The 27,929-nt window shown below is 40.4% G+C and overlaps 1 protein-coding gene across 5 annotated transcripts in view; it reads right to left on the bottom strand.

Annotated features, from left to right (window-relative positions):
* Positions 1–27,929, bottom strand: part of KIF13A (kinesin family member 13A) — a 69,108-nt gene extending 41,179 nt beyond the window's left edge. For all 5 annotated transcript variants that reach the window (XM_083449258.1, XM_083449260.1, XM_083449261.1 and 2 more), the window contains exons 1-12: positions 27,342–27,929; positions 25,532–25,625; positions 13,581–13,593; positions 11,543–11,603; positions 8,884–8,976; positions 7,104–7,284; positions 4,856–4,943; positions 4,113–4,247; positions 2,663–2,775; positions 1,335–1,446; positions 550–762; positions 79–189 (exon numbers count right to left, since the gene is read on the bottom strand). In XM_083449258.1, coding sequence (XP_083305384.1) covers positions 79–189; positions 550–762; positions 1,335–1,446; positions 2,663–2,775; positions 4,113–4,247; positions 4,856–4,943; positions 7,104–7,284; positions 8,884–8,976; positions 11,543–11,603; positions 13,581–13,593; positions 25,532–25,625; positions 27,342–27,396 — 1,269 coding nt within the window. In that variant the 5' untranslated portion in view covers positions 27,397–27,929. The remainder of the gene's footprint in view (positions 1–78; positions 190–549; positions 763–1,334; positions 1,447–2,662; positions 2,776–4,112; positions 4,248–4,855; positions 4,944–7,103; positions 7,285–8,883; positions 8,977–11,542; positions 11,604–13,580; positions 13,594–25,531; positions 25,626–27,341) is intronic.

Raw genomic sequence — 27,929 nt, 5'->3', positions numbered from 1 at the left:
CGCAGGTCTCAGGCTAAGTACTGTAATGCAAACTTACACTAATTAAGCATTTAGCAGAAAGAATACTGAAAAGAATACCTGTGCAATTTCTTCTGTTTTCCTTAACTTCTCCTCCCAAGTGACAGTCAGTTCTTTTATCAGTTTCTCAGATTCCTCCAATTTTTCCTTTAACTCTGGTGCCTTCATAGCCTTCATAGCCAAAATATGACAATTACAAACATTTTATAATTCCCAATTTATCCATGACAAATTTTAATCCCATTCTGCTAGTCAAACAAATTGGGTTGTGAGCAGAATCACATACATGGGTGCAAATACTTAGAACCCCATACTACTCTTTCATTATGTTTAATTGTGCCACCATTTGGATTTCCCCCTTCCCACAAGAAATTCAGATCATCAATTCATCTTCAAATAAATCCTGTTGTGATACAAATTTTATAGCCAATTCAAAAACATTAACCTCCCCCCCACCTTTGTAAAATGTGTATGGAACTAATAAAAAAGACAAGTCACTGAATCCTACCAGTAAAATTACCATAAATTTACCTCTGCCTGAGAAAGTTGTTCTTTTAGTTTCTCTACTTCTTCACGTAGTTCTCGGATGACCCTGGCATTTGGATCTTCATTTACTATAGCATGATTAACTATCCTTTTAGCTCTGTCTGCATATCTCAGTGTGGAGAGTGTTTCTTCATAATTATCAGCTGCTGGACTAATTGTAGCTATCATAGCTGTTTGGCTGTTTCCTCCCAAGTTGTCCTAAAGAGTATATTAAGGAATTCATAAATATGTGAAGCAGTCTGAAAATATACCCCTTCTCTAAATGCACAATTTCACTACATTTAGCATACAAAGGTTTGCACTCACTGAAGTCATTGCACAAGCAGAACAACTTTCACTTGCACAAGGGAACTTCCCCTCCTCCTTCCCCAACTCTCCAAAGCAGATCTAGTGGAGGAACAGAGGGCACATGGGGGATGGAGAGGAAAGGGAAGATCTGTTGCGTGGGCAAAAGTCATTCCATTCACATAATGATTTAGTTGAATATAATGTACACTTTTAAAATCAAGGTGCATTGCTTTCAACCGCATCTGACCTACAACACATTGGATATTTAGCTCTCAGCATTACAAAGTATCATGCAAAAATCAGAATGGCAAGTAAACAGTTGTGTCAAAAGGTAATATAGCAAGAAAAAGCATGTATCATACCAGGAAGAGGTTGCATCTAGAATATTTCTTAATTAGTCAAAAACGTTTGCACACTGGTGTGCAAGATAGCATATCGGTCCATGACAGTTTCACTTAGAATGATACAGTGCCATGTCTTACCTTGAGAAGCCAGGTGAGTACAGAGTCTCTGTAAGGCACAAATTTGTTTTTCCCCTTTCCTGCTGCTTGGTCTGCAAGTGATGAGATAACCAAACCTAGTGTTGAGAGTGACCTAGGAGAGCAGCAAATTGTTATCAGCTAGAACATGTAACATACAATTTGTCAAAAGCTGCAATGAAATTTAAACTTGGGGGGGGGAGGTAGCTTCTGTGGGGTGTAATAAATTCTAGAACTTGTGAAGATTTTAAAAGGATTTCAAGAGTAATAGAAATCTGTAGAAGAATAAAACTGCTCTGTAAAGCCTATGGAGCTAAACACTAAAAGGTGTTGCATACAGGTCAAAATGAGCACCAACAGTATTAAAAGGTGCTTTGTAGCACTACAGTCAAAAACACAAGCAAGCAAACAGTGCAATAATAGGAAAACACATATTCAATTTTAGAAGGAAAGAGCACCTCCTACCATAAAGCTATGTAAATAAGAGTTAATTATCTGCCATTTGTTTATTAAGAAAACAGATGGATAGCAAAAGCAAATTTACTGCAAACAAATGAAGCAGCTTTTAGAATTCTTATTTGGGAGTCACTGTAACTACTTGTTGCATGATGATGGTGATATAATATATATTATACCCTGCCCACCTGACTAGGTTTCCCCAGTCACTCTGAGCGGCTTCCCACAGAAAAAATAAAAATAAAAATAAATCAAACATTAAAAGCTTCCTGAAACAGGGCTGCCTTCAGAATATGGAAATTTATATAGTTCTTTTAACTCTTTGACATCGGCTGTGAGGGCATTTCACTGGGCGGGTACAACAACTGAAAAGGCCTTCTCCCTGGTTCCCTGTAATTTCACTTCTTGCAAAGAAGGAACTGCCAGAAGGCCCTTGGAGTTGGACCTCAGTGTCCAGGCTGAACGATGTGGGTGGAGATGCTCCTTATCTAATTAAGACCAATACACTGAAGTGTTTAAGGAAAGCAACAAGTTTACTGAGAACTCTGCAACCATTAAAACCCTGCTCTTACTTAGTTGCTGTTAAAGCAATATCCACAACTGCTTGGGGAAATGGGTGTGAGGAAATTACAATGTGGAAGCACCTTTTCATTCTATAAAGTGCTGCTGTCACTTCAGGTTAACGATTTCACATTAGTCCCATGCCTGGATCATAAATGGAAAAAAATTGCAGAAAGGTAAAACTAATGTAACATTCAGAATTTTGAATGCTATTTGAATGTAGTCTGATGAGAAGCTTGATTTAAAGGGCCTTCTGATGAGTACAGCTAAAGTGAATGTTTATTTGGATACTTTAAATTCACTCATGTCCTTACTTGTTTATATTGCTGCCTTCCTTCAGACGTTCTCCTGCTGCTCCTGTTTTAGATACTCTTTCACTACCAGCCAAATCTACCAGGCTGACTTTGCTCACTTTCTCTCCGGAGTTCTAAGCAAAAACACAAACATACAAAAACAAATCAATCTTTTTAATAGCCTACTATGATTTCACACAGTGCAAGAAACCATAAAATACTGGCAAATAAACTTGAACAACAGCAAGAAGCAGTTGCTGTGATATTTTAAGTAACTTTCATATTACTGTTTAGTACAGACAACTTTAGAATTTAACAGTAGCAAATCTTTGTAAATACTAATAATAACTGTGCCCAATTTACATTTAATTATATACGCCATATTGGCATCACAATTCCCTGCTAGGGAAAAGCTGAAAAACACCAGACAGTTATAATAAAGGTGCATGCTATTTCATTACCCTTCCCATTCCATGTTTTCCAAGAAAAAGGGGTCTAACACATTTGTAAAAGTTACTCATTGTGTATTCATGCAGATTTATGTGCAGGCATGATAAAAGTCAGTAGAAACCTTTTTGGAGGTTCGGGATCTATATATAGCATCTCTGTCCTTCTACTTAGCCTAGACGTCTCCAAAATATTTTAGTTTTCCATGTGTATGAAAAATTTCACGAGGACACTTCCACACAAATGATCACTATGTCCATCCTGATGAAATTTATTTGGAGAGTTCTGTATTACATACTCTTCTTCTAAGGATCCCTCAAGTAGCAGTCGATATCAGTCCCTAATAGAGGATGTTAAATTTTCTGACTTGCTGGAACCAATCCTAAATCTGGTTACCAAGCAACAGATCTCTGGTCGTGTTCTATTCCAATACCTTTATTAACCATATTACATTTCTCTCCCTGCCCCCATACATAAGGTGGGAGAATCTGATATATATTGACTGTCATGTCTTGATGAACTACTTCCATAAGGTTTCTGGTGGCTGGTTTGTACCTGCCCATTCCCATGTCTTCATTACCATGAAGACACATCAAACCAAAGCAACACAGGAAGTGTTGTACTGGATTTTTACAAACCTCTGTAATCTGTAGAACAATAACAAATACAGTGTCTAATAGTAATGTGTGTCTACAAATGACATTTGAAATTTCATGCACTCTTTGCTGGAATCTGCTTGGCATGGCATCTTAGATCCTCTGCCATCATGTTAGCTTCTCATTTCAGATTAAGGAATACTACTCATATGTGTATCATAGATTTTAATTTGGGACTTAACCATTTTCAGTACATTTCCATTAACATTCTTCTGCACTGTTAATCTGACATCCCTGTTTTAAAACACATGTGTCTGGGACTGGGATGTCCCTGAAATCAACGGGGAGGAATTTACAAGTTCACATACTTAGAATCACATTAGTCACACAATAAAATTTCCAAAGGCCCTTAAACTCAATTCACTTACGCCAGACTGCAGGTCATAAAGGGTCTGAGTTACTATAATATTAAATACAGCATGGGAGCGGCTGCTTTCCTCATTCATGTTGGTTGCTGCAACTGTTCGGGACTTGTTTCCCTCTGACATCAATGATTCAATATCCTGAAGCATAATGAAAACAATGGATGAAACAAAGAATTTATTCTTCCCTTTCACAATGTTTCCATTGGCTCAAAGAGTTGATTCACCTAGAATCACTACCTTCTCCATATAAAGCCCAGAGACAATTACATCATCCTAATCACAGGCTTACCCCATCCACAAACAGTTTAGAAAACAGAAGGTGCCTTAATTTATCTTCATCTGATTAATATAATGTAATTGTTAACAGAATAATTGAAATCAGTCAATGGCTTAAAAACTGCTAATATCATTTCCATATTGAATTTCTTTAGAAAGTTCTTTTTTTGCTTTAAAATACTCATCAGCCCCGAATATGCACAAGGTCTCTCCTTTAAAATGTATTTCTATGCCACCTGTGCTTTTTCTTCAACCAATCTTTAATATTTACTTATGTATTTATTCAATTTTGGGTAAGACAAATTGTTTTCATCATATAAATTGTATATGCATGTGTTTCTTTTCTCAGCTCACAGTGCTCACAGCCTGCAACAAAGCAGTGTGCCATGGCTGCTGTATAAGCTCTGCCCCCACCCCACCATACCCTAGGAATACTAGTTAATATCATTAGCTATTTGGTTTTTACCTACCTCAAAGCTAGTAACAGCTAGTTGAGACAAACCATCTACATATGGGCCCAAAACTTTGTGCTCACGAACTTTGAGGGACTGTCGACTCCTTTGAAAGAAAAAATGGACTTAGTCTAAATTTTACCAACCAGCTTCTAAAAAAGCTCATCTGCTTGAAATGTCAAGGGTAATTACCAAGATAATCAAATAATTTTTAAGAACATTATAAAAAGACTTTTGGTATTTTTCTTCCTATAACTTGTTTTAACCTCTAACTCGCCCTCATCTTCATGGCCTCAATGTGAAAAGATTAAAGAAGAACCTGCTGTAGGACCCATATAGTCCAGCAATCTGTTCTCACAGTGGCACATCAGAAACCTATGGGAAACCCAAAAGCAGAACCTGAACTCAACAGCACTCTCCCCACTTGTGATTTCCAACAACTGGCATACAATTATCCAAGGCTGGGGTAATACTCCCGCAGAAAGTACAAGCTCATAGTCTGAGGGTGCTCCTAGGCCCACCTGTCACTAGGAGTCCAAATTACCTAAATGGCTAGGAAGGCCCTTTACCAGCTTCAGCTAGTAAGACAGCTACAGCTATTCTGGATCGGGATAGCCCAATTAACATAATCCATGCATTGGTAAACTCCAGATTGGATTACTGAAATGCACTCTATGTGACGCTGCCCTTGACCCAGAAGCCATAGTTAGTTTAAAATATAGTAGTTCACTGGGGTGGAAACACACCATCACACTTCAGCACTACTGAAAGAATTGCACTGGTTGCCAATTAGCTACTGGGCTTGGTTGAAGGTGCTGATATAAACATCTTGGGATCAAAATATCTAAAAGATTACCTCATTCCCTACATACCCTACCACTCATTCTTCAGGTGATGGCATATTGTAGGTATGATCCACAAGATCTACAGAAGGTCGATTTCAGGATGACAGAATCAACTTTTGGTGAGGCAGCTCCTACACTTTGGAACACTCTCCCACTAAATACCAGAGAGGTGTCTTCTCTATTTCCTTTTTGGTGCCTACTAAAGACATTCTTCTTTCAATAAGCCTTCTAAATCTTTATCCCAATTGGTATCTGTTTTGGGTTTGAGTTTATTTTATGAATGTGCTATTGCTGTTTTAAATGATTTTATATTTATAATTGATTTTGAAATTTAAATTACAATTTAATATATCAATTTTATTAGTTTTCCTAACTACAACAATTTAATAATATTATGAACCTTAAAATAATATAATATCAATAATCACTTCTAAACCTACCTATTATTAAATTACAATCATATTCTTAAATCTTCCCTAACAGAAAATATGGATTTGCTGAGTCTTGCACTATTCCCACACTTCTTGTGGAAGTGAATTCCATAGTTTAAGTATGTTTGTTGAAGAAATACGTTATTTTGTTTGCTTTGAATCTTCCAAATTTCAGCTTCATTGGATGCCAACCTTTAGTATCATGAGAAAGGGAGAACTTTTCTCTATGCACATTCTCCACATCATGCATAATTTTATATACCTCTATTATGTCTCTTCTTACTCACATTTTATCTAGCTCATAAGCCCCAAATTTTAATACACAGGACAATGACAGACCCCCCCCCCAAAAAAAAACCATGTTCTCTAATTCATTTCTGCTATTGCACAGATATCCGGCTACCATAATAGCCACAGAGCTGTAAAAGTCACTCCCATAGCTCATTTTGTTCACATTCCATGAAGCAAATTCTGAAAACCAGGTTCCTTAATGACCACCAATCATAGATGGTTGGCATTTCACTTTGGTAAATATAGCTCTCTCTAGTAAGAGCAGACAAGTTCACACGACACATGGAAGTGACAGATGATAACCTTATGGGACTGACTGGGTCTGCTTGATGGGTGGTGATGTGCTATTTGAAGAATGCAGATAAAGGGAGCTGAATCTCCTCTTTCCTCCCCCCACTCACTACTATTAATTCCAAAGTTGACCCCTCCAAACATTTTTATCTCTACTAAGCTCCGATAGCAGAAGTGAGCCTGGTTGGTGGTTGGGAGAGAACTCCTGGATGAAAAGGGTGGCAAGTGAGAATGCTATTGTCAGAAAAGGTTTCAGTACAAACTCTGGTCCTTTAAATCACAACCTTCCCACACATCTGAAGCACAGTCACATTTAAAGCAATCATGTATAGTTTGGGTCTCAGTGCACAAAATATACTCTCATTCCTAACCTGTTGTGTTGATCAACATTGAAAACAAGTTCCTTACCCTTTAGGGTCCAGTAAATCTCTGACCTTCTCATTATAGATTTCCATATAGGACACTTCAACTTTAAAAGTATGTGAATCATTTTCTTCTGAAGTGATTCTTTGAAACAATGCACAGCAGAGCCGTGGGATCAGACCCAGTTGTTCTGCATTGCCCATCATTGAGAAGGATTTTCCAGAGCCTAAAACAGAATATAGAAAAGAAACATGTATCTACTTGCTCTACTTGCATTTTCAAATTATTTCCTACAAAAAGTGAAGGCAGTTTGCATGTAAGTCAATGGAACATGCAATTAAGGGTTCTCCATGCAATTAAGTATTTCATTTGGCCTAAGTGCTGGATTTGACCTGGGAAGAGGTCTGTAAGGGGCAGGTTAAGAAGTCCCACCTCTGGCCTACAGTATAAGGGCTGCTGGAAGCTGCTCACTCAGCACAGCCCTGCAACCTACAACAGGGATGTTACAGTGAACTATGTCACAGGATTATTATATACTACTCTCTCAGCCAAATCTGCAATGTGGATAACGATTCTCAGCTTCAGCCCAACAATCAACCTTCCATAGGGGTCTCAGATTATTAGCCTTCAACTGATGGGTCAGAATCTACTATCAGGTCACACAGCCTGATGTAAGGAGGGTTGCGAAAACATCACAACCACTGTTTAAATATATGGCAAAATATTAAGAAACGAGTCCCCAAATGCATGTTTGGATTAAAGGTGGGTCCCAGATCTGAAAAGAGCAGAAACTACTGCTCTAGACAATACCGTAAACTACTTAGAGGTTGAACTGCAGCATATAATATGAGCTACACTGCAGGACTATCCTAAGCCATTTTTTCATATCTGCAAACCTCATGGTTACTCTGAGCATGCTGATGCCTCTTCTTTTGTACACAGGTGGTGCAATTTTGACTCTAGCTCTACAAAAACAAGACAACTCACAATGGCTTTAGTGTATATGATGATGACTGTACAGATTGCTTTCTCATCCTCATCTGTCCACCTTATGAATGCCAAGTTATTTAGTTTAACTAATATCTTGTGAAAATATATACATGCTTCTTTTGTGGAAAGCATATGCAAAACAAGTAAAAGAAAAAGCTGGCACCTTGTCGTCTGCACATGAATTAACTTTGTGAATTTTCATCAAATGCATGTCTTGCTATATTTAATAGTGTTTAGAGGAACATTTCAAGTAGAGCTCTCAGTTCCTCTGAACTATTTGCAAGTGTACAAAAATGAACATGCAACTGTCTTAGCACAATAATTGGTGCTCTCCTCTTCTGAACTAAGTTCATTATATTATGCATACACAACCAAAGCATAATGGTTTGAGAAGGCATCTGTATAGTCTCAGATTTCAATGTTGTTATTAAGAACCTGTCTGTATAGAACAGTAGTGATCCCCCAGTTCAAGATTATCCTTAATGAAACTAGGCTTGTTTTTTTTTCAGATTAAGGATGTGAAGCTTTGTCTATTTACTGATCATTTGTCTCAAAGTCAGAAAGATCTACAACCAGATTCTGAGTATATTTATTCAGGAGTATGCTCTATTAAGTTCAGGTAGATGAACATAGGAAGACAGTCATGAATGCTATTAGGTTTTGAGTTAAGAGGTATTAAGAGAGAAGTGACTGGGATGTGATGCAAGAGAGAAAATATATGTGGCAAAGGAGAAGTCCAACACTGCACTCAAAGAGAAGTTCGGGCTGAAGAAAGGCATTAGTTAAGTGGCACTCCTGGCACAATAAAAAATCCCCACTTGTAAAAACCTCTCACCTGTTTGTCCATAGGCAAAAATGCAAGCATTATACCCCTGAAAGGCCTTCTCAAGAATCCCTTCACCAAGGCACTTGAACACTACTTGTTGACCTACAAAATTTAATACACAATTGAGAAACCAAAGCCTCAAAATTAAATAAACTAAGTTTTATCACTACAAGCAATTAAAAAAGTGAATAATAAAGCAGTTGTGAAAAACTTTGCTTAGATTGCTTAAATATGACATCTAAATCCATATCTACTTTTTAACACAATGATTTTCTAACCATATCAAAAGTATCAACTTGATACATAATTTTTGGTTTGTATCCAATGCATCACTAAGTGTTTCATCAGTGCAAGAATTCCCACTTGCACAACAAGACTTTCCCTTTCTCCTACCCCATGCACACCCCACATCCTCCCCAAGTCTGCTCCAGGGGTTGAAGCCCCAGAAGAGATTTAAGGGGTATATTGGGGGAGGAGAGGGAGGGGACGTCCTGCTGTACAACCACAAATCCTTGCACTGGCAAACCACTTACTTAGTGCTGCATTGGATAGAAGCCATTGCATCCACATTGGCATAAAATTCATCATATGGTTGAGTATTGGATATATGTGTACTGGTACGAACCACATAGTTTGCAATCACTTGATAGGATCCAGATACAAGTCATGCTTAGAAAAGTCCCACTGATTTCAAAGGACCTGAAGTTAGTAATGATGAGTATTGATGTTAATATGTCTACTCTAAGCATGATTTACAGTGCAACCCTGGCCATCTTTACTCAGTGCTGCCACATTCAATGATACTTACTCCCCCACAAATAAGCTTCTGATTACCATCAAAGTTTGGATTGAACCCTTTATTTTTATCACTATTGTCTCGAGAGAGCTTGACAGCATTGGGTTGTCCTATACCAACTTATTCTGTTGTAGCACTGTCAGAACAGCTGCTTCTAAAATATTGATCCACTTGTGAGTCTTATGATATACCGTATTTTTCGTCCCATAGGACGCTCCGTCCCATAGGACGCACCTACTTTTTGGGGGGGGAAATAAAGGAAAAATTTTTTCCCCTTTATTTCCCCCCCAAAACCAGGTCGGGGAACAGTGGGATGGCGGCGCTGCGCCTCCCCGCTGTCCCCCGAGCTTGTGGGGCTGGCCGATGTCTGCCCGGCGCGAGGGCGCTCTGCTTCAGGGCGCCCCATGCGCCGGGCGGCAGGCTGCCGCCCGCAAGCCTTGCGCGCCGGGGGGAGAGTTCTCCCCCGGTGCACAAGGCTTGCTGACGCTTGCGTGGAGCACGGGGCGTCCTCCGAAGGGCGCCCCGTGTTCCGCGCTGCAGGCTGCCGCCCGCAAGCCTTGCGCGCCGGGGGGGGAGTTCTCCCCCGGTGCGCAAGGCTTGCTGACGCTTGCACGGAGCACGGGGCGTCCTCCGAAGGGCGCCCCGTGCTCCGCGCTGCAGGCTGCCGCCCGCAAGCCTTGCGCGCCAGGGGGAGTTCTCCCCCGGTGCGCAAGGCTTGCTGACGCTTGCGCGAAGCACGGGGCGTCCTCCGAAGGGCGCCCCGTGCTCCGCGCTGCAGGCTGCCCCCCGCAAGCCTTGCGCGCCCAGGGGAACTCCCCCCAGGTGCGCAAGGCTTGCGGATAGCTTCCTGGAGCCTGGAGAGCAAGAGGTGTCGGTGCGCACCGACGCCTCTCACCCCCCAGGCTTCCGCGAAAGCCTGCATTCGCCCCATAGGACGCACACACATTTCCCCTTCATTTTTGGAGGGGAAAAAGTGCGTCCTATAGGGCGAAAAATACGGTATATAAAATTGTGCTGTTTTAATAACTGTCCCTCTGTCTAAACCAGTATTTGCTTTCTAACATGCATACAGAAAGTGGATTATGGTTTTAAATTAAATAATGCTGATAATGTGTCTCCTTAAAACTCTTTTTAAACATTGTGAATGAACAGCACTAATTTGTGCATTCATGAAACATAAAAACTACAATGCCCAAACCATTTTATTATGTAACACAACTAAAATTGACTTCCCTCCAATAACTAGCAACAAGAGAAAGATAGCTTTGAAATATGGGTCTAAAGAAATAAAGGAGAAAGCTTCAGCTTCTAAAAAGCAGGTATTGTCAGCACTTTGAAGTAAGCATTTCAGATGCAGTATTTCTACCATCCAATTAATTTTTCAAGTAATCTGCTTTTAACAGAATCTTTGATATATTTTAAATGAATATTTCTGCTACGATAGTCAGTTTTCTCTTCCCAGTCCTATTGAGAAGGAAATGTAGAAATGAACACAATCTGGATGGTTTCAGTGTTGCTTCACCCTGCTGTTTCTTTATTGTCTAAAGTCATGAGTTCAGTGTGGGTAAACCAAATAGAATAAATATAATTAGAAAATTAAGATGACTACAAGAAAAGGACAGGGTGTGTCGCAGTGAAAGAATACTCAGACATGCACTAATCAACCCACAGAGGGTTTATATACAGGTTCTAAAACACTAACAAAAACCATGGATTTTCTGTCAAGTACATAACCAAATCACAATGGACTTAGAACTCAAAATAAATTTTGTTAACAGAGAAAGCAAGAAAATGTGGGTTCCATTAAATATGGGGAGGGAAGTAGAATTTTATAAATCATCAGTCAAGCCTTATAGTAATTACAAATCATACCTGCATATTTTTCAGTATTTGATTCATCCATAGACCAGAAGCAGTAATCAAAGGCAAACACCTGCATATGAATAGAAAAAAGTAAATTAAAAACTTCCAAAAACTATAAAAAATCACACCATTTTAAATAGCAAATGCAACATTCACAATTTGCAAAAGAAACCATTTATGTTCAAATGTCTTTTTAAAAATCCCAGATCTTTCCAATTATTTGCAGTTAGCTTCTTCTTATATGAGGTACTAACTAACAACTTGTTAGTGGGGTTGGAAAGTGACCATCAACAGCAGTAGTAAAAGTAATCCACAGTTAATTGTGGCATGCCATGACATATGAACTGAGCCATTGTGGACCACTCCCATAGCCTCTGATCATTGACCATGTGGGCTGGGGCATATGGGAGTTGCAGTCCAAAGTATCTGGAGGGACTGGGTTGGGAAAGGTTGCAATAAACTAAAGCATGCAATTATATATCTCTTATCATCAGAATTCTGACAGCTGTGCTCATTATATTATTACTACAGTGGTACCTCGGGTTAAGAACTTAATTCATTCTGGAGGTCCGTTCTTAACCTGAAACTGTTCTTAACCTGAGGTACCACTTTAGCTAGTGGGGCCTCCCGCTGCCGCCACACTGCCACCATGCGATTTCTGTTCTCATCCTGAAGCAAAGTTCTTAACCAGAGGTACTATTTCTGGGTTAGCGGAGCCTGTAACCGGAAGCGTCTGTAACCTGAAGTAACCCAAGGTACCACTGTATTTTGTTCATATTTAACAAACATTTTGTGCTTCTTTCCATATCATTCTCTCTATGCACACTCTTTAAATACATTAAGTGGATAAAATTACTCAAAATTCATGTCAGTTGTGAGGTTCAGGTGTTTATTGTCTAAAGGTCTAACCCATTTCCCATCTTTTCAGGCTGAAAATGTATCAGAGCCAGAAATAATGCAGGAAATTGGGCATCAGCTCTCCTGACTACCACTTTTTTAAAACACACAAACATTTTCTTAAATACAGCTTTGATGGGCTCCAATTTTTATCTGAGTACTGGCTCTAGGAAAATAGTGTTTATTCCTCTGCAGTATTTTCTAAACTAATTTCCCCCAAGCTGCTATTAGCCCTACTAGAGGAAAAATACAGGTATCTATATATTTCTCTTCTAGCAAGACCATTTTAGGCTTTGAAAACTGTGCAAAGAGAAGGGTTAAAAATTCCTTCCTCCTAAACTCATGCGCCAATAAAAATGGGCAATCCACTTTAAAGCTATTTAAAAAACAAAATTAGTGTTGGGAGATCTGATCATGGAAATCCTATATATTGTGTTTGACCCTCAGCTACCATTCTTACATAGAGGAGGACGTGGACATACCGTATTTTTCCGTGTATAAGACTAGGGTTTTTTACCAAAAAATTAGGTTTGAAATTGGAGCTCATTTTATACACGGGTAGTGCTGAGGGTGTTTTCTTAATTTTGAGTCCTCAAAAACAGGGGATGTCTTATACATGGGGGTGGCTTATACATGGAAAAATATGGTAGTTACTAAGATTATGTGAGCCTGACACTTCCTAGTGGAAGATGGCAATCTGGGATGGAATTCAACATCACACTAAGGTGATAGCTTCATACATTTGAGACACTATTTCCTACACATGAAACCTTGGGTCCCAGATCTACACCACATGTATGTTACCACTGTGTCAATGAAATATGAAATCACCCTCAGTAAAATGTATATAATTCTGTACGTATGCCTGGCAAAGTAGGTCTGCTTAACATGCACCTCAATCTTATGTGACTGTCAAAAATTCACACTTGAATGTATCAAATTCATATTACAGAGACAGACCAGAGCTGGCAACTTCCAAACTTTTTCCCTGCACCAGGTTGTAGAACAAAATTAGATAGAAATAATGCAGGTTCTAAATCCCATTAGAAAGCAAAGCTGTTGAACTGAATGTGGAAAAGCATGCTAGATACTGTGAGCAAATTATCTTTATTTTGATAGGGAACAGTATTTTAAAAGATCAGTCACTTACCTTAGGAGACTTTCTGAGGAATGGAAATACAGCAATGGCAGAAAAGGATTGTCAGTATATCATCCACAGATTGGAAAGCATTAAAAAGAAAGGGAATATATGGTTAGTGCATGAAACTATTAGAACACTCTGTATACACCATAAATTATTCTGGTTGGAAAGATCAGTGAATTCAATATTTAATGACTTAGGAAAGGAATAATTTTTTCTCTTCCAAAAATAATGCATACTAATAAGATTTTAAGAAGAAACACACCTGTACAACTTACAGGAAAGAATGCAATTACAGTATTAATTCAGGAATTCCCCCCTTCATTCCCATGTTGTTGTTTAGTCATTTAGTCATGTCCAACTCTTCTTGACCCCTTGGACCAGAGCACGCCAGGCATTGCTTTCTTCCACTGCCTCCCGCAGATTGGCACTGCAAAGAAAAGTGCTGGAAGGAAGAGGTGGTTTCTGCTTTTCTTTCACTGAGCAAAGTATGATGCTACTGCCCATCAGTTGATGAGCAGCTGGGAGCATGCCTTGTTCAGAACTCCCTTTTGCTAAGAGAACTCTGAAAAAAAGTCAGCATTTTAAAAGGAAGGCTTTCTTCTCTTACCTCCCCCAGCAGGAAAGGGGACTGAAGGAAAGAAAGAATTCTCCCTTTCATACCCCTCCCATGCTGCTGCTTGAAGTGGCCTGCACATGGACCTTCAAAGAGCACTGTTGGGAGGGGGAAATGATTTCCATCAAACAGAATCTGCTTCTCCCTCTTTGAGCAATTTGCACTCCTCTGGCAGGAGGCACACCTTGTTCTAGCAAACTGGAGCCCACTTTAAGTTCCTGTTTGCTCTTTTGAAACCCCACCCTTACCTGCCCCACACCTGACTAAATGTATGACATCAGGTGTAGGGTGGGGGGCAGGGACATGGCTTCCCTAAAACGGCTTTGGAGGCCAAGTGGGAAGGCCTGGTGGACCAGGTTTGCCTGGTGGGTCAGAAGCTCCCATTCTAGTTTTATACTTCCATATGATGTAAGTATCCAGAACTTCCCACAGCAAGTGCTGGTAGTTCCTGAACAAAATAGTGTTTTTCTATTAGATGGAAGGTAAATTCCATGTTGTTTGATTGGCAGAGACAAAGATACTAATTTTTAATGAAATTTAAAATTATATTAAATATAATTTCCATAGCTCAGTTAGGGGACATAAAAATGTAAGTGCTGGATAAATTATTAAGAGTGTTGGGACACCAGGATTCAAATCCCCACTCAGCCATGAAGCTCACTGGGTGACTTTAGGCCAGCCACCATCTCTCAGCCTAACCTACTGCTACCTCACAAGGTTGTTGTAGGGATTAATTGAGATGGGGAAAATATGTGCAGCATCTTCAGCTCCTTGCAATAAACCAATAAAATAAAAAATATATATTTTGATGCAGATGTCAATCTTCAATCCCATCTGAGGCCACTAGTTCTTCACATAAGTAATTGCACATAATTAGAGAGCTGCATAAGGGTGAACAACTACACAATCAATTTATGACTTGTATGTACAGCATATAAGCAATATTCTTTTGAGGTTTCTAGTTGAGATTGCAACATATTGCAAGCACATTTACTACAGTGTGTCATGCTTTGGTCAGTTTTGATCAAACAGCAGTCAATTTGCTCTGCATGCATCCATTGAGATCTTAGGCAGAACTGGTTTCTCTCTTTGTACATAAGACTGTGCATGGTAGCTGGCTGAGACTGTTTCAAAAGTATGTGTTGTGACATGTCATGGTACCTTTCTACTGTCATTAATACATTGTATTGTGTTCAGCTGATTGGATTACTGGGCTAGTTATCTGTTGGGGCTGTTCTATTTACCTTGGTTGTCCTAAGATGCTAGAATGTTTAACTGAAATAAAATCTATTTGGTTTCATTTTTTAAAAAGTGACTTGTATGTACAAAACTGCCATCACAGAACACACACCACAGGCAGAAGTTTTGTATCACCTCAGAACAGACACTTAAATTAAGCCAAATCAGCTGAAATATCTAGTGAGATATATGAATGCATGGACCAGCCTTTAATGATATTTCCAGAAACGGTGTTATAACCACAACAGAAGAAATAAACATTCCAAGTCTCATGTTTCCACACAACAATCTCAATTTCCTGAGCGATAATGGAAACAACACTTCATGTGTTATTCCGGATAGACAGAGTCATTAGGAATTCTGCACTGACAAAGCAGAAGCATGTGAGAGAACTGCTTGAGATAAGCACTGCTTGAGCTGTTTAGACAACTATTTCAATTACATTCACATTAATAAGCTAAATTAACTTTTACTGGTGGTGGAGTACCAACAAAGGCTTTGTCTACTATTTGTCTATTCTTATACATTACTGAACATCTGAAATGATGATCTGAACGAGGAATGTATTCTCTAGTGGGATTAGATATCTATCTATGTAGGAACTATATCTGGATGCAACCACAAAAGGAGCAACCACCATAGGCGCCAACTCAAAGCGGTTCAGACCCCTCCGTCCCCACAAATGTTTTGGCAGGCTGGAGACTCCCAAAACTGACTGTGTTGAGCCACCTCAGCCTCCATCTCCACACATGAAAGCACAGATAAGGCACCCAATCACACACCTGTATCCCTCCCTTTGTCCATCTTTCCTGCAACCTTCCAGCGGGGGGCAGGATCCCCAAATATTTTATTCAAGTTGTGACTTCATCATAAAGCATATACCGATACTTCTCATGGACAAAATCCCAGTTCCTATATATATAAAAAAATCTTAGGCAGCATGATCTAATTCAGCATATGGCTGCTTCATAAGTTCAAATAGCATAGTTAATAGCTTGAAACTCTGAGTAACCATTTTCTATATTTATAAAAGCTTTCCACCAAAAAAGATATGACTACTACAAAACTGAAAATGCTTTCTAGCAGGAACAATGTGAAGCTAATCTAAGAGCAAATTTTCCTGGTATATTGGCAGCTTCCTGTGTAACTTTGTATAAATCAAGGATGGGTCAATCAAGGTCAACCAGTAGACAGATTATTCTGCCTCAGTGCCTAAAGCCTCTGTTCCCATTGTTATTATTAAACACTGCTCATTTTACACATGCATAGATGTGCATGTGTGTGTGCGCGCTGTGAAGCAGTAAACCTGCAAGTTGTGTATGCATGTGGAACTGCTTTCACAATCTTTGAAATAAATATCAAACCTTTATCTCTTGGATGCCTGCTTGGGCATTTCCAATCTCTCTCTCTCACTTTCAGATTCCTATTTTGGGAATTTGGGGCAAGCAGCTCAGCAGTGGAGGTGTAGAAAGAAAAATAATGCATCTGAACCATGTAAGCAGGTGGGGCTTTCCCAGTGCTGGACCAAAGAAAAGTCCAAGCAAATGTGCACAGCACTGAATTTGCTAAAAACCAATGGTAGATATCTCAACAGATAGTAGAAAGTTTCATGTGTAAAATGCATTGCCCTCTGGTCCCTGTCTCCTCAGTGCTTCTTTCATGTTGCCCTCTGATGCTTCATCTTCTATGTGCTTGCTGTCCTAAGTTCTGTGTCCCTACCTCTCATACTTTCTGCTCTGTTGCCTGAGTTTTGTAAATTATTTGATGGTATGTTAAAGCCTGCAGCCTCAATATATACATTATATATATATATTACTTCAATTGTAGTCTATGTCCTGAGTTCTGTTCTGCATGTGTCTTGAGATCCCTGTGAAGATTTGCTGACATGGTCAATATGCTGAAATATGTGCATAATACCAAAATTATACAGGACCAGCTTACTTAAAAGACCATCTGTCCATCTACACACCTATCCGATTCCTACAGTCTGCTAAGGAGGCCCTTTTGATGATGCCACACACTTTATCAAACAGCAAACTATTTTTCTTTTGGCTTTTGCCTGGTCACTATTTCTGTTTGTCACACACAATCAGGCAAGTGCCTAGTTATGCCTGAATTTCATCAATATTCAGCAAGACCTAATCCCAAGACTAAAGTTGTACCAATGGCAATATACTTCACAACATAGATCACTCTGTTCAGTTGCACACCCAGTATACAATCCATCAACAGCACAATGCAGATTGCAATGGATAATTTATATACTATTGTCCACTGAATGTGGAATAAGCACATTGATTCTTATTTACCCAACATCCTTAGTTTCATCCCTCTATATAAAAAGAAGCACATAATTCAGGCTATGAGAGATGGCAGAGATTAAACAAAATCAGCTAAGGAGCTAGATCTTACATACGAAGAAAACCAAAAAAGGCTTCCTATGCATTTCTACAGCAAGCATAAAAATAATCTCCTTCTGGAAAATCCAGAAACAAGCCAAACTACACAAAAACAGAAAGGATAAATAAAAGAGTACAGCTGTACACTTACTAGAGAAGCAAATCCAACTGAAATAAAATGGATTTGGACTTCCAACTAAAAAATGGATAGAACTACATTCCATGTTTGGTTAAGACAAAAGTTCAATTCTACAGCAGCTCTTCTGTTTTTGTTTAGCAAATATAATTTTTTCTTGCTCCAGAGTGACTGGTGTGTTGCCTTGACACATATACTAAGAATCTCAACTTTCACAGTAACCCTGAAAGGCAATAAAAAGTCACAGAAACCATCAAAAGAAAAAATCCAGTTGTGGTTGCAAAAAACAAAAAAGAATTTTTGAGATATTATATATGAGGAATTGAAAAAAATGTTTAAGCAAACTTTCATAAAGAAACCAGAAGCCTCCCTCTTAGGCATTTTACATTCAGATATTTCAAATGAAAAAAGAGAATATTTTTATATGCTACAACAGCAGCAAGAATATTAATAGCCAGAAATTGGAAAGGAGAAGTAGTACAAACAAAAGAGGAATGGCAGGATAAATTTTTTGAATATCTCAAACTGGCAAAAATGATGCAGACAATTAGGAGATAGCCAAACCAAAAGTTCAAAAAGGAGTGGGAAATTAGAAAGAATATTTAAAAAAAACAGTGCCTTCAAGTTAAAACCTGGACATGCTTTGATTAATTTTCACAAACCACAATATGGATTATAAGTACAGTATTCAGATAACAGAAGAAATGATGAAATGATTAAAGAAACAGTTTATTAAACAGATAAGACAGACCAGCTCTGAGGAAGATGGAAGTCTATTGGGTAAGATAAGGAATCGGGAATTAAGAACATGGTGGCATAAGTTCTTTTGTAAGAATGTATGGATTTATGGATGTATGTATGGTTTTTTGTTTTGTTTTTGTTATTATATTGTGGTTTTTGTGTGTGTGTGTTAAGTAAGAAAACTAATAAAAAGTGTATTTTAAAAAGAAAAAGGAAAAAATCCCACTGTTAACCTTTATTATGTTCATAAAACATGACAGTGCAATCCAAACCACATCTACCCATAAGTAAATCCTACTGAATTAAATGGGACTTAATCCCAGGTAAGTAGGGTCAGGATTGCAGCCTGAATTATTACTGTTACATCCAACACTGCCTATGTACTTATACAATGGACATCACCTTTCTTTCTTTCTTTCCTTCCTCTTGCAGCCTTCTGCAATCTGCTCTGAAAAGATTTTGGATATGCATGGGAAGGGGTCTGCAGGGTGGTCTACACCCATAGTCTTGCTTTGAGTTTTTTCTTTTAAAAACTTTCAGCTCTGATTAATAATTCTGAAACTGGTATTATGTACTAGTTTGGGTTTTTTGTGCAATGAGAACAATTCATCTAATAGTTGCAATCATTTTCATCAATTTTTAGAGTACCCCAGAAGACTGATGGCAAACTGCATGAATAGAATAAAAATGTGCAATTGAATTTTTCATAGTCCCTATTTTCACCCTGCAATGAAAGAAGGCATTTTCTCAATGTTATTTTATGGGTGTATACAGCAGCATGTAGACAGTATAAATATTTATATCTGGTTTCCTTAATATTTTCATCAAAAATGAGTAACAAAGTAACAATTAATGCAAACAATAATCCTGAAGGATTCATAAACTAAAAATGTGTTTTGTAAGACATGAGGATATTCCAAATGCAGAGGCTCTTGAGCACTAGAAGATGCAGGAAATTGAAATGAGGCAGGGTTAAATATATATTTAAGCTATGTTTGCTGCAGCCCATTTCTTCCTGGTGAAGGTAGGTGACACTTCATCAAATCTGTGCATTCCTCCATCTCTCTCTATAATAAAAATTAAGTATGTCATAGTGCAGCCACCTTTGCAGGATTTGTAGTGCTGCATTACAATCCTGGATTTGCATGAAGTCCGAGCGAGACAGGGGAACAGAAGTGAAGGAAGGTTGCACAACAACAGTGGCCATAGCATGGAAACAAGAATGGAAAGGAAGGGGGGCGGGAGATGGTTTAAAACAAAAGTTTGAGTAAAGCAGGAATGGAGGGAAATGAGAGGAAACTGGCAATTTTAAACAATGGCAGAGGTTTAAATAAACTACTATGGAAGGTTTGAGGGCTCCATATCCTGTGATGTACACATATGGGTACATGCTTGCAAAAGAAATATGTGTTTTAAATTACTACATTCAATCTGGTTTTCCATGCTTAAGACAATGCATGTTACCAGAAGTGAAATACACTGTGTGAAGAACCTATGGAAAATCTAAGGGCTCCAAATCCTTTAACTCTCTCACATGAAGCAACTGAGGAATGGAGGAGGGAGAAGTTTGAGTATAGCGAGAAGGGAGAAAGCGGCTGTTTCAAACAGTGGCAGGGTAAAGCAGAAGTGGAAAGACAATTAAATGATTTTTTTTTTTTTAATGGTACAGTGTTGAGTAAAGTATGGCTAGAGGAACACAAAAAGGGAAAGTGGCAAAGGTTTGAGTACAGCAAGGCAGACAACAGAAAACCAGGAGAAGGGAGAATGGAATGGAGTAGGAAAAGGGCATGGAATACAAGCTGCCATAATGAATAGGAAAACTCTGAACTGCAACAATCTGTTGCAAATTGCCTTGGTAGAACTATAATTTGCTCACTTATTAATCAACCATTTGATAATACTTTTGAAATTCTGTACACACAAATTTCTGATTACAGTGGAACCTCGTGTTACATACCATCCTCCTTGCAAACACTTCAGGTTACGACTCTGCTAACCCAGAAGTAGATGCTCCCGGTTGCGAACTTTGCCCCGGCAGTGCGGTGGCAGTGGGAGGCATCATTAGCGAAAGTGTGCCTCGGGTTATGAACAGTTTCGGCCTAAGAACAAACCTCTGGAACGAATTAAGTTCGTAACTGGAGGTACCACTGTAGTCCACTTTTCACAAACATGGAGGATGGGAAGTCGTTTCTAAAACAAATTCTATGACGTGATCTTCCTAGAAGGTCACCTGAAAAAATACTCCCACCATGTGAGAGTTGAAAGCCACATCACACTACTGACTTCAAAACCAAAACAGTCCAGTAAATATTATTTTACAGCTTCACTGCAAATATTTGCCTAAGCTTTCAGTACTAAAGATTACACAGCATTCCACAACTAAGAAAGGGGGGTGGTCCACTAGAGATGTATTAACACAAGGGTGGGGAACCTGAAGCCCTTGGCCTTATTTTACACAGATGGGGAGAGCTTGGAGGGAGAGAAGAGGGCAAGATAGGAAAACAAGGTCAAAATGAATGGAGAAGGGAGAGCCCTCTACAAGCAACTGGTTCCAACCTCTGGCAAGAGTCATCTATGCTTTCCCCAGTGGCCCAGTAAATGGGTAGGGATGTAGTCCCCAACAGATTGCCCCTAACATAGGGTTACCAGACGACCCCGGATTTGCAGATCTGTCCCCGGACAAATTCTGTCCCTGGAATGTCCCCAGATTTGCAAATCTGTCCCTGGGAAACGTGGCAGCAGCAGCAGCCTCAGCAGCCCAGAGCTAGCCTGTTAGTGCAGTTGGCTCTGGCTGGCTTCAGGAGCTGCTCGCTGCCATGGCGCAGGAAAAATGGCAGGCGCCAGGGCAGCAAGCAGCTCCTGAAACCAGACAGAGCCAACTGCACTACCAGGCTGGCTCCTCCTGGGCAGCGGCCACCCGCCCGTGACTCCCAAGCCTCCCCTGATCTGTCAAAACAAAGGGGGAAGGAGATCGGGGAAGGCTCAGGAGTCACTGGCAGATGGCGCACTGTTTCCCTTTTTTTTAAAAAACCAACCTCTGAGCGTTTATGTTTCACAGAGGCTTTGCACCTTTATACAATATGCATGTGTGCTTGGGCCCAGGGTCTTTAGCCTCACCATCCCCACTACTGACTCCCTTTTGCTACTCAGCCAAAAACAAAAAGTGTCCACGGATTCATTGAAAAAAATGTGGTAACCATACCCTAACCGAATGCAGATCACAATGGAAAGAAGGCTCCCCACCCTTGCACTAAAAACTATGAAATGCTTTATAAATCAAAATCATATGGAGGTGCATATAGCTACTGTAAATTAAAACTTTAATGTATCAGAATTGCTCTTTTCTTCTTTTTTTACTATTTACAGTGCGTACATAACAAGCAGAATGCTAAATTTAAAACTGTTCCACACCTCAAATGATCTGTCTGAACTGCAAGGATAATAATCAGGTATAGGTATAATCATCCCTTCTGTAGCCACATGTGTTAATTATACTAAAAGGTTTCCTAATCTCTCACTAACTACAACATGCTGCATAGTTGTTAACTTTGTAACTAGTTAATGAAAACAAGATTCTTGTTAGTTTTCTATTTGTTTCTAAAGTTTGCAAAATTAATGTAATATTTCATTGGATCAACTTTTGCATGCATAGTCATGAAGATTTTCTATTACACATAAGTAATAAGAAATGGTTTTAACTGGCTTATCACTTGACTGTTTTAATTGATAATGACTTAATCCATTTAATACACTTAATTATTTATTGTGTCATTATTTTCCTTTGCTCTGATATTTGGCCTTGTGTAAATACATCAACCATTTTTAAAGGATTTTGTGCACTCAAGAGCTTGCAGATCCCATTACAACAGAAAAATCTCATTTTCTCATTCAAAAACAACATGAAGAAGTCTTTGTCAGAAGTCTATTCTCATATTTCGAAATCTGTAGAAGGAATGTGTCTAGTTTCTCTGAACAGAAAAAGAGCAGCTGGAAGTTTAATCATTGATATCTACAGACACATTTAAAAAGTATGCATGAAACTTAACAAGAACAAGTGAGAGTTCATTCCACTTTGATTTCATATGTATCAGAAACACTACCACAAACCTGTAACCTGAACTCTGAGGTTTTAATAATGCACAGTTTTAGGAGGATAGTCTACTGGAATAGTATCTAGGTCACTAGCTAGAATGAGATTAGTGAAACACTGCTAAAGCAGTTCATAAATGTTTTTTGTCTATATCTATATATCTCCTACTCACATCAAAGCTAGCACTTCATAAGCTGAACAATAACTTCCACCAGGAAAGGCAATTTTTAAAAGATCAAAATCAGATTTCTTTTTTACAGACAAAGATTTCTTTATAGACAAAGACTGTTGTCAGCTGTTATCCTATCTGCTACCTCACGCAGGTAATATTAAGAGCGCCTGCATAGCTGTTTCTTTCCTGCTGATAATTCCTTTGGACAAAACAGACAACTGGTAATTGTCTCATTTCACTTGACACTCCATTTAGATAAGTTTCAGTTGAGGCTTTTGCAACAAATACCAACTCCCTGGAGTTGGAACCTTTCCCTCCTAACTTCCTCTAAGGCTTGAAAGAAAAGAACAAACCTCTTCAGCTATTATAAATGCCACTGATCTGTTTGCATTGTCATTAACAGCCTTTTTGTTCTTTGACGAAAACCAAAATATATCTACTACACAATATATAAAACTATCTTCCTTCTTCACAAAATAATTTATCCATATTAGGACAATCTTTTTCAATGTGTAGGTGGAAAATTGAAGAAGAAAAGTTAGAATCTTAATCCTAAAGGTGGGTGAAATGGGATGCAACAGTTGCAGTATCCTGATGGAAGTCCAGAAAGAGGTTCACAGATTCTATACTGTATCTAAATTCTACAGAGTTCTTCCAAAGGCTTCATGGAAAAGGTGGGTTTTCATGAGGGATTTGATGGAAGAAGGGGACTTGTGGATGACATCTGGGAGGTAGCTTCAGACATAAGAAAGGAAGTAAGAGTGGGCATCATGTTTTTTGGGATGCAGCCAGAATACCTTTGGATAACCAAGGGTCACAAGCATGGATTTCTTAGAATGCAAGAACAGAGAGATACAGGGTGTAGGGGAAAAGTTTTCAAGATACATTTACACAGCATCAGAAAGCGGACTGCAGCCAGCACAGGGATTTAAAATAGTTTGTACTGTTTATTGTTATACATTATACTTTAAGCATAGACTGTATGCCACTTTAAGGGCTACTTGTAGGTAGAAAATTGATTATTTATAACTTTTATGTATATGGCACACAACAACCAACTATATATAATCCAACATAAAAATACAAAACTGTTGTTTTTAAGGGATTTAATATACTTTCAGATTGTTACTTGACTATCCTTTGGGACAAAGTGATCAATGACTCTAACAAACACACAGGCATACAGCAACACGGGTCAGTTCAGTAATTTTTATCTTGTATGTGCTGCATATGCAAATAATCCCCAGTTCTACTCCAATTTTATTGCCACCAAGCCTTGGTTCTGTGCTGTAGAAGACATAAAGATGACCCCTTTCTATCTTAAGACTGGAGACTTCTGTCCACTTGAAATTCTAACATGTCACAAGCTGCACTGGCTGAATCAGTCGTGGCACTTTGTGCTGTTTTAATGGCAAACAGGAGTAAACCCAGGGCTTTTTTTCAGCTGGAACTCACTGGAACTCAGTTCCGGCACCTCTCAGATAGGCAGCACTGCCTTATAAGAGAACATGGGAGGTGTTCATGGTGAGTTCCAGCACCTCTTTTTCTAGAAAAATAGCACTGAGTAAGCCTATCTTTATTGTTTAAAAATGAAATTAACCAAGTATGTAGTTTCATACACCTTTATTTCCTAATGGCAAACTTTAAAATAAATATGCCAAATACATGAATTGGTGCATCAGTTTAAAAGTAAAAGCCCGACACTTAGACAGCTCTTCAACACTATCATATATTCTGCCAACCTTCCTCCGTTCTCAGTAATGAATGCTGCTTCTCAACAGTTTCAGTAGAATAGTACACTGCCACCTATACTATGTGAAACAATGTTTTCCTATTAAAAAGTAATTACAACACTGAAAGAAGAGATTCAGAGTGAAGTGCTTATGATAATCAACAGATCATACCCACCCACCCAAAAAACACAGACAACACTAACTTTTCCTTCTATGTCTCTTCTGAACAACCTCCCTCCTGGCCCCTTATGAAGAAAAAATCTGATCTATTTTTACAGTCCAGCACATTGGTATTTTGGATATTTTCCAACAATTTTTTTTCCAGGCCGTTACAAATAAAAGCCAGATACGATTTAGTTCTTCACTCGTCATTCATTAAAATAAGCAGTCTTAATAACGAATCCAGGAAATACATCTACTCAGCGGTATGTACACTGAAATCAGTAACAATTTTCACTGCTGCCGAAGAATCCATAGTATTCTATCGTTCCTGAATCAATGAATAATACTACATTGGGGGAGGGGATGTGGTTTACAAGGTAACTGTACTTAAACCTACAGTGTTTTGATTTCCGACATTCTTAGTAGCTTATTTTACTAGTTTATCATTACTATTCTACATAGAATCCATAACTACTTTTCATGCAACTCAGCACTCAGCTTGTTGAAGGTTAATTGCAATTCTTCCTTTTTTATATGGTTGTGAATCAGAGAAGGATCACCTCCCAGAACTTTTTCCCATGAGTAGAGACAAGTTACAGAAACAGCTGGTGCTTCCTTAACAAAGCACACAAATCATTTATCTGAATTGAGAATATAGATTTAGATGTTTACCTGCTTTCTCCCTGCTTGTTATTTGAAGGTGGAGGATGCAGCACAGTTTGATTCCCTTCCATCTCCACAATGCACTTTGTATTCAGCTCCAGCTCTGAAACATAATGCAACTGAGAATTTCAGAACGTTCCCTTACAAAATGATATATACAGCTCATCCCAAGCCAGCAGGGCTTTTCCTGTTTCTTTCTTCTTGTGTCTAGAAAACAACTCCCTTTTGCTGCTAAGAGTGTAGGAAATGGCATGGGCGTTGCTCTCCAAAAAAAATGGGGGGGGGAGGGGGGAAGGACAATCCAAAAGCAAAAAGTTGGAGACCTACAGATTGACAGAGGCTTTCCACCAGTGCCCAGTTTCATTGCCTGGCTTGTATGTTCTCCACATGTTACCCGTGTGAAATTATACAGCCACTGAAAGCGTGGAAAGACGACCACTCTCTTGCTTTCATTAACCACCTTTTGTAACAACAGCTGGCAAGTTAAGGCAACCAAGTCGCACTGAGCGGTCTTGAAAATGTCCCCCCCCCTCCCAAAAAAGCGACCATGTAAGCCAGGGGTCTGCAACCTTTAAGACAAAAAGAGCCACTTGGACACATTTCCAAAGGGAAAAAAAACCTGGGAGCCGCAAAACCATTGCGACATTTAAAGCATGTGCGCCGCTGCCCTCCGATCTGACAGCGGGCAGGAAGGTGACGTCGGGACGGTGCGTGACTAACGCATGCACCACCCCCATGTGACGTCACAGCCAGTACAGCGCCCGCCACAGCGGGGAGTGTCGGGGCGCACAATGCACCTCCTCCCCTCGCTAGTATCCGCCCCGGAGCCACGGCAAAGGTGTAAAAGAGCCACATGCGGCTCCGAAGCCGCGGGTTGCAGACCCCTGATGTAAGCCATTTCAGGGCACCATCTCCAAGACTAGGAGATGATAGTGTCAGATCCTCCACTGGAAGTCAGGAAGAGAGAAGATCCACAGCTTTTAGTCAGCTGGGACAGCTCAGTCGGTAGATCATGAGACTCTTAATCTCAGGGTCATGGGTTTGAACCCCACATTGGGCAAAAGATTCCTTCATTGCAGGGGGTTGAACCCTTGTGGCCCCTTGCAACTCTATGATAGGTTGCATAGAAGCCAACTCCTAGGGGCCAGTCCGCCTGAAAAAAATCGGGTAACTTTACTTTGGATACCCCAGTAAAAAAATCTGACACCCCCCCCCAAGTTTGTGGGCATTGCCATTCAAACGGTGTGTGCTGCGTCATGTGATCAATTATGCGGGGCGGGGCTCATCTGCCCCCGCTCCATAAATGTTGGCACCCCTGACAGGTTGGAGAAATCTCCCCAAAGCCAGCCAGCTTTCCCCACCCACCCAGTAAGCGAGCAGACCAGCTTCAAACAGATTTACAAGGAGCCGACGGGGTTTGCCCTCAACTCCACGCCCCTCGCTGCAAGAAAAGGGAGGCTGCGCTCCAGCGAAGAAAACCAAGGGAGCGAATGAGGGATCGGGGCTTCATCCTGCTCACCGCGGGGCTCACACCCCGAGCTCCCCGCTCCCGAGACTTTCGCCAGGAAGGGCTAGGCAAGAGCTTTGCTCAAGCCAGAGGGGACACCCTTCCCTTTTCCTCGCCCCGCCGCCAATCCAAGGGAGAGAAAAAAGTTCAACTCTGCAAACAAGTTGGAAGGGCGGAAGGGAGCGAGGAGGAAAGGTGCTGCTGAGGGGTGAAGACGGGGTTAGTGGGGGACTGCTGAGAAGCGAGTGTGAGCCATCTCCGTCCCAGTATTATTATTATTATTATTATTATTATTATTATTATTATTATTACCTCTCCTGTTCATGGGCCGGACTCTGACGGCCACTTTCACCTTCGTATCCGACATCTTCCCTGGCGGCGGAGGAGGCGGAGGCAGCGCCGGGTGTCCCGTCCCCCTCAGCAGCCAGCCAGCTCCCTCAGGGGTTGCCCTGCCGCTTCGCGACGGAGGGCAGAGAAGCGAGAGCGAGTCTCGCTCGCAGGCAGCGCGCGACGGAGCCCGCCTCTCCCCTCACGACCGCGGAGGAGCCTCAAGGCGAGGACGACGAGGCTCCGTCGGCGGGGGAAGCGCGGCGGCGCCGACGTCCATCTCACGCCGGCGGGGAAGCGGCGAGTCGGGAGGAGGCGAACCGGCACCAAGCGGCGGCTGCGGCGGCGGCGGAGAGAGAGGAGCTTCCCGGGGACGCGGCAGCGGCGGTGTTTCCCTCAGCCTCGCCTGCGCGAAGAGCCTCGCTGCCTTTTCACACAGCCCCGTGCCTGCTGCTGCTGCTGCCGCCTCCGCCTCCTCCTCCCCATCCCAACCGCCATCTTCCAGCCCCCGCGGCGGCGGCTCCTGCCTTCGTTTCCCTCCCTCCCTCTCTCTCCTCAGTCTCTGCTGAGATT

Source organism: Podarcis tiliguerta (genome assembly GCF_965153285.1).
Source record: "Podarcis tiliguerta genome assembly, chromosome: 7".
NCBI lineage: Eukaryota > Metazoa > Chordata > Lepidosauria > Squamata > Lacertidae > Podarcis > Podarcis tiliguerta.
This window is presented reverse-complemented; position numbering and strand designations above follow the sequence as displayed.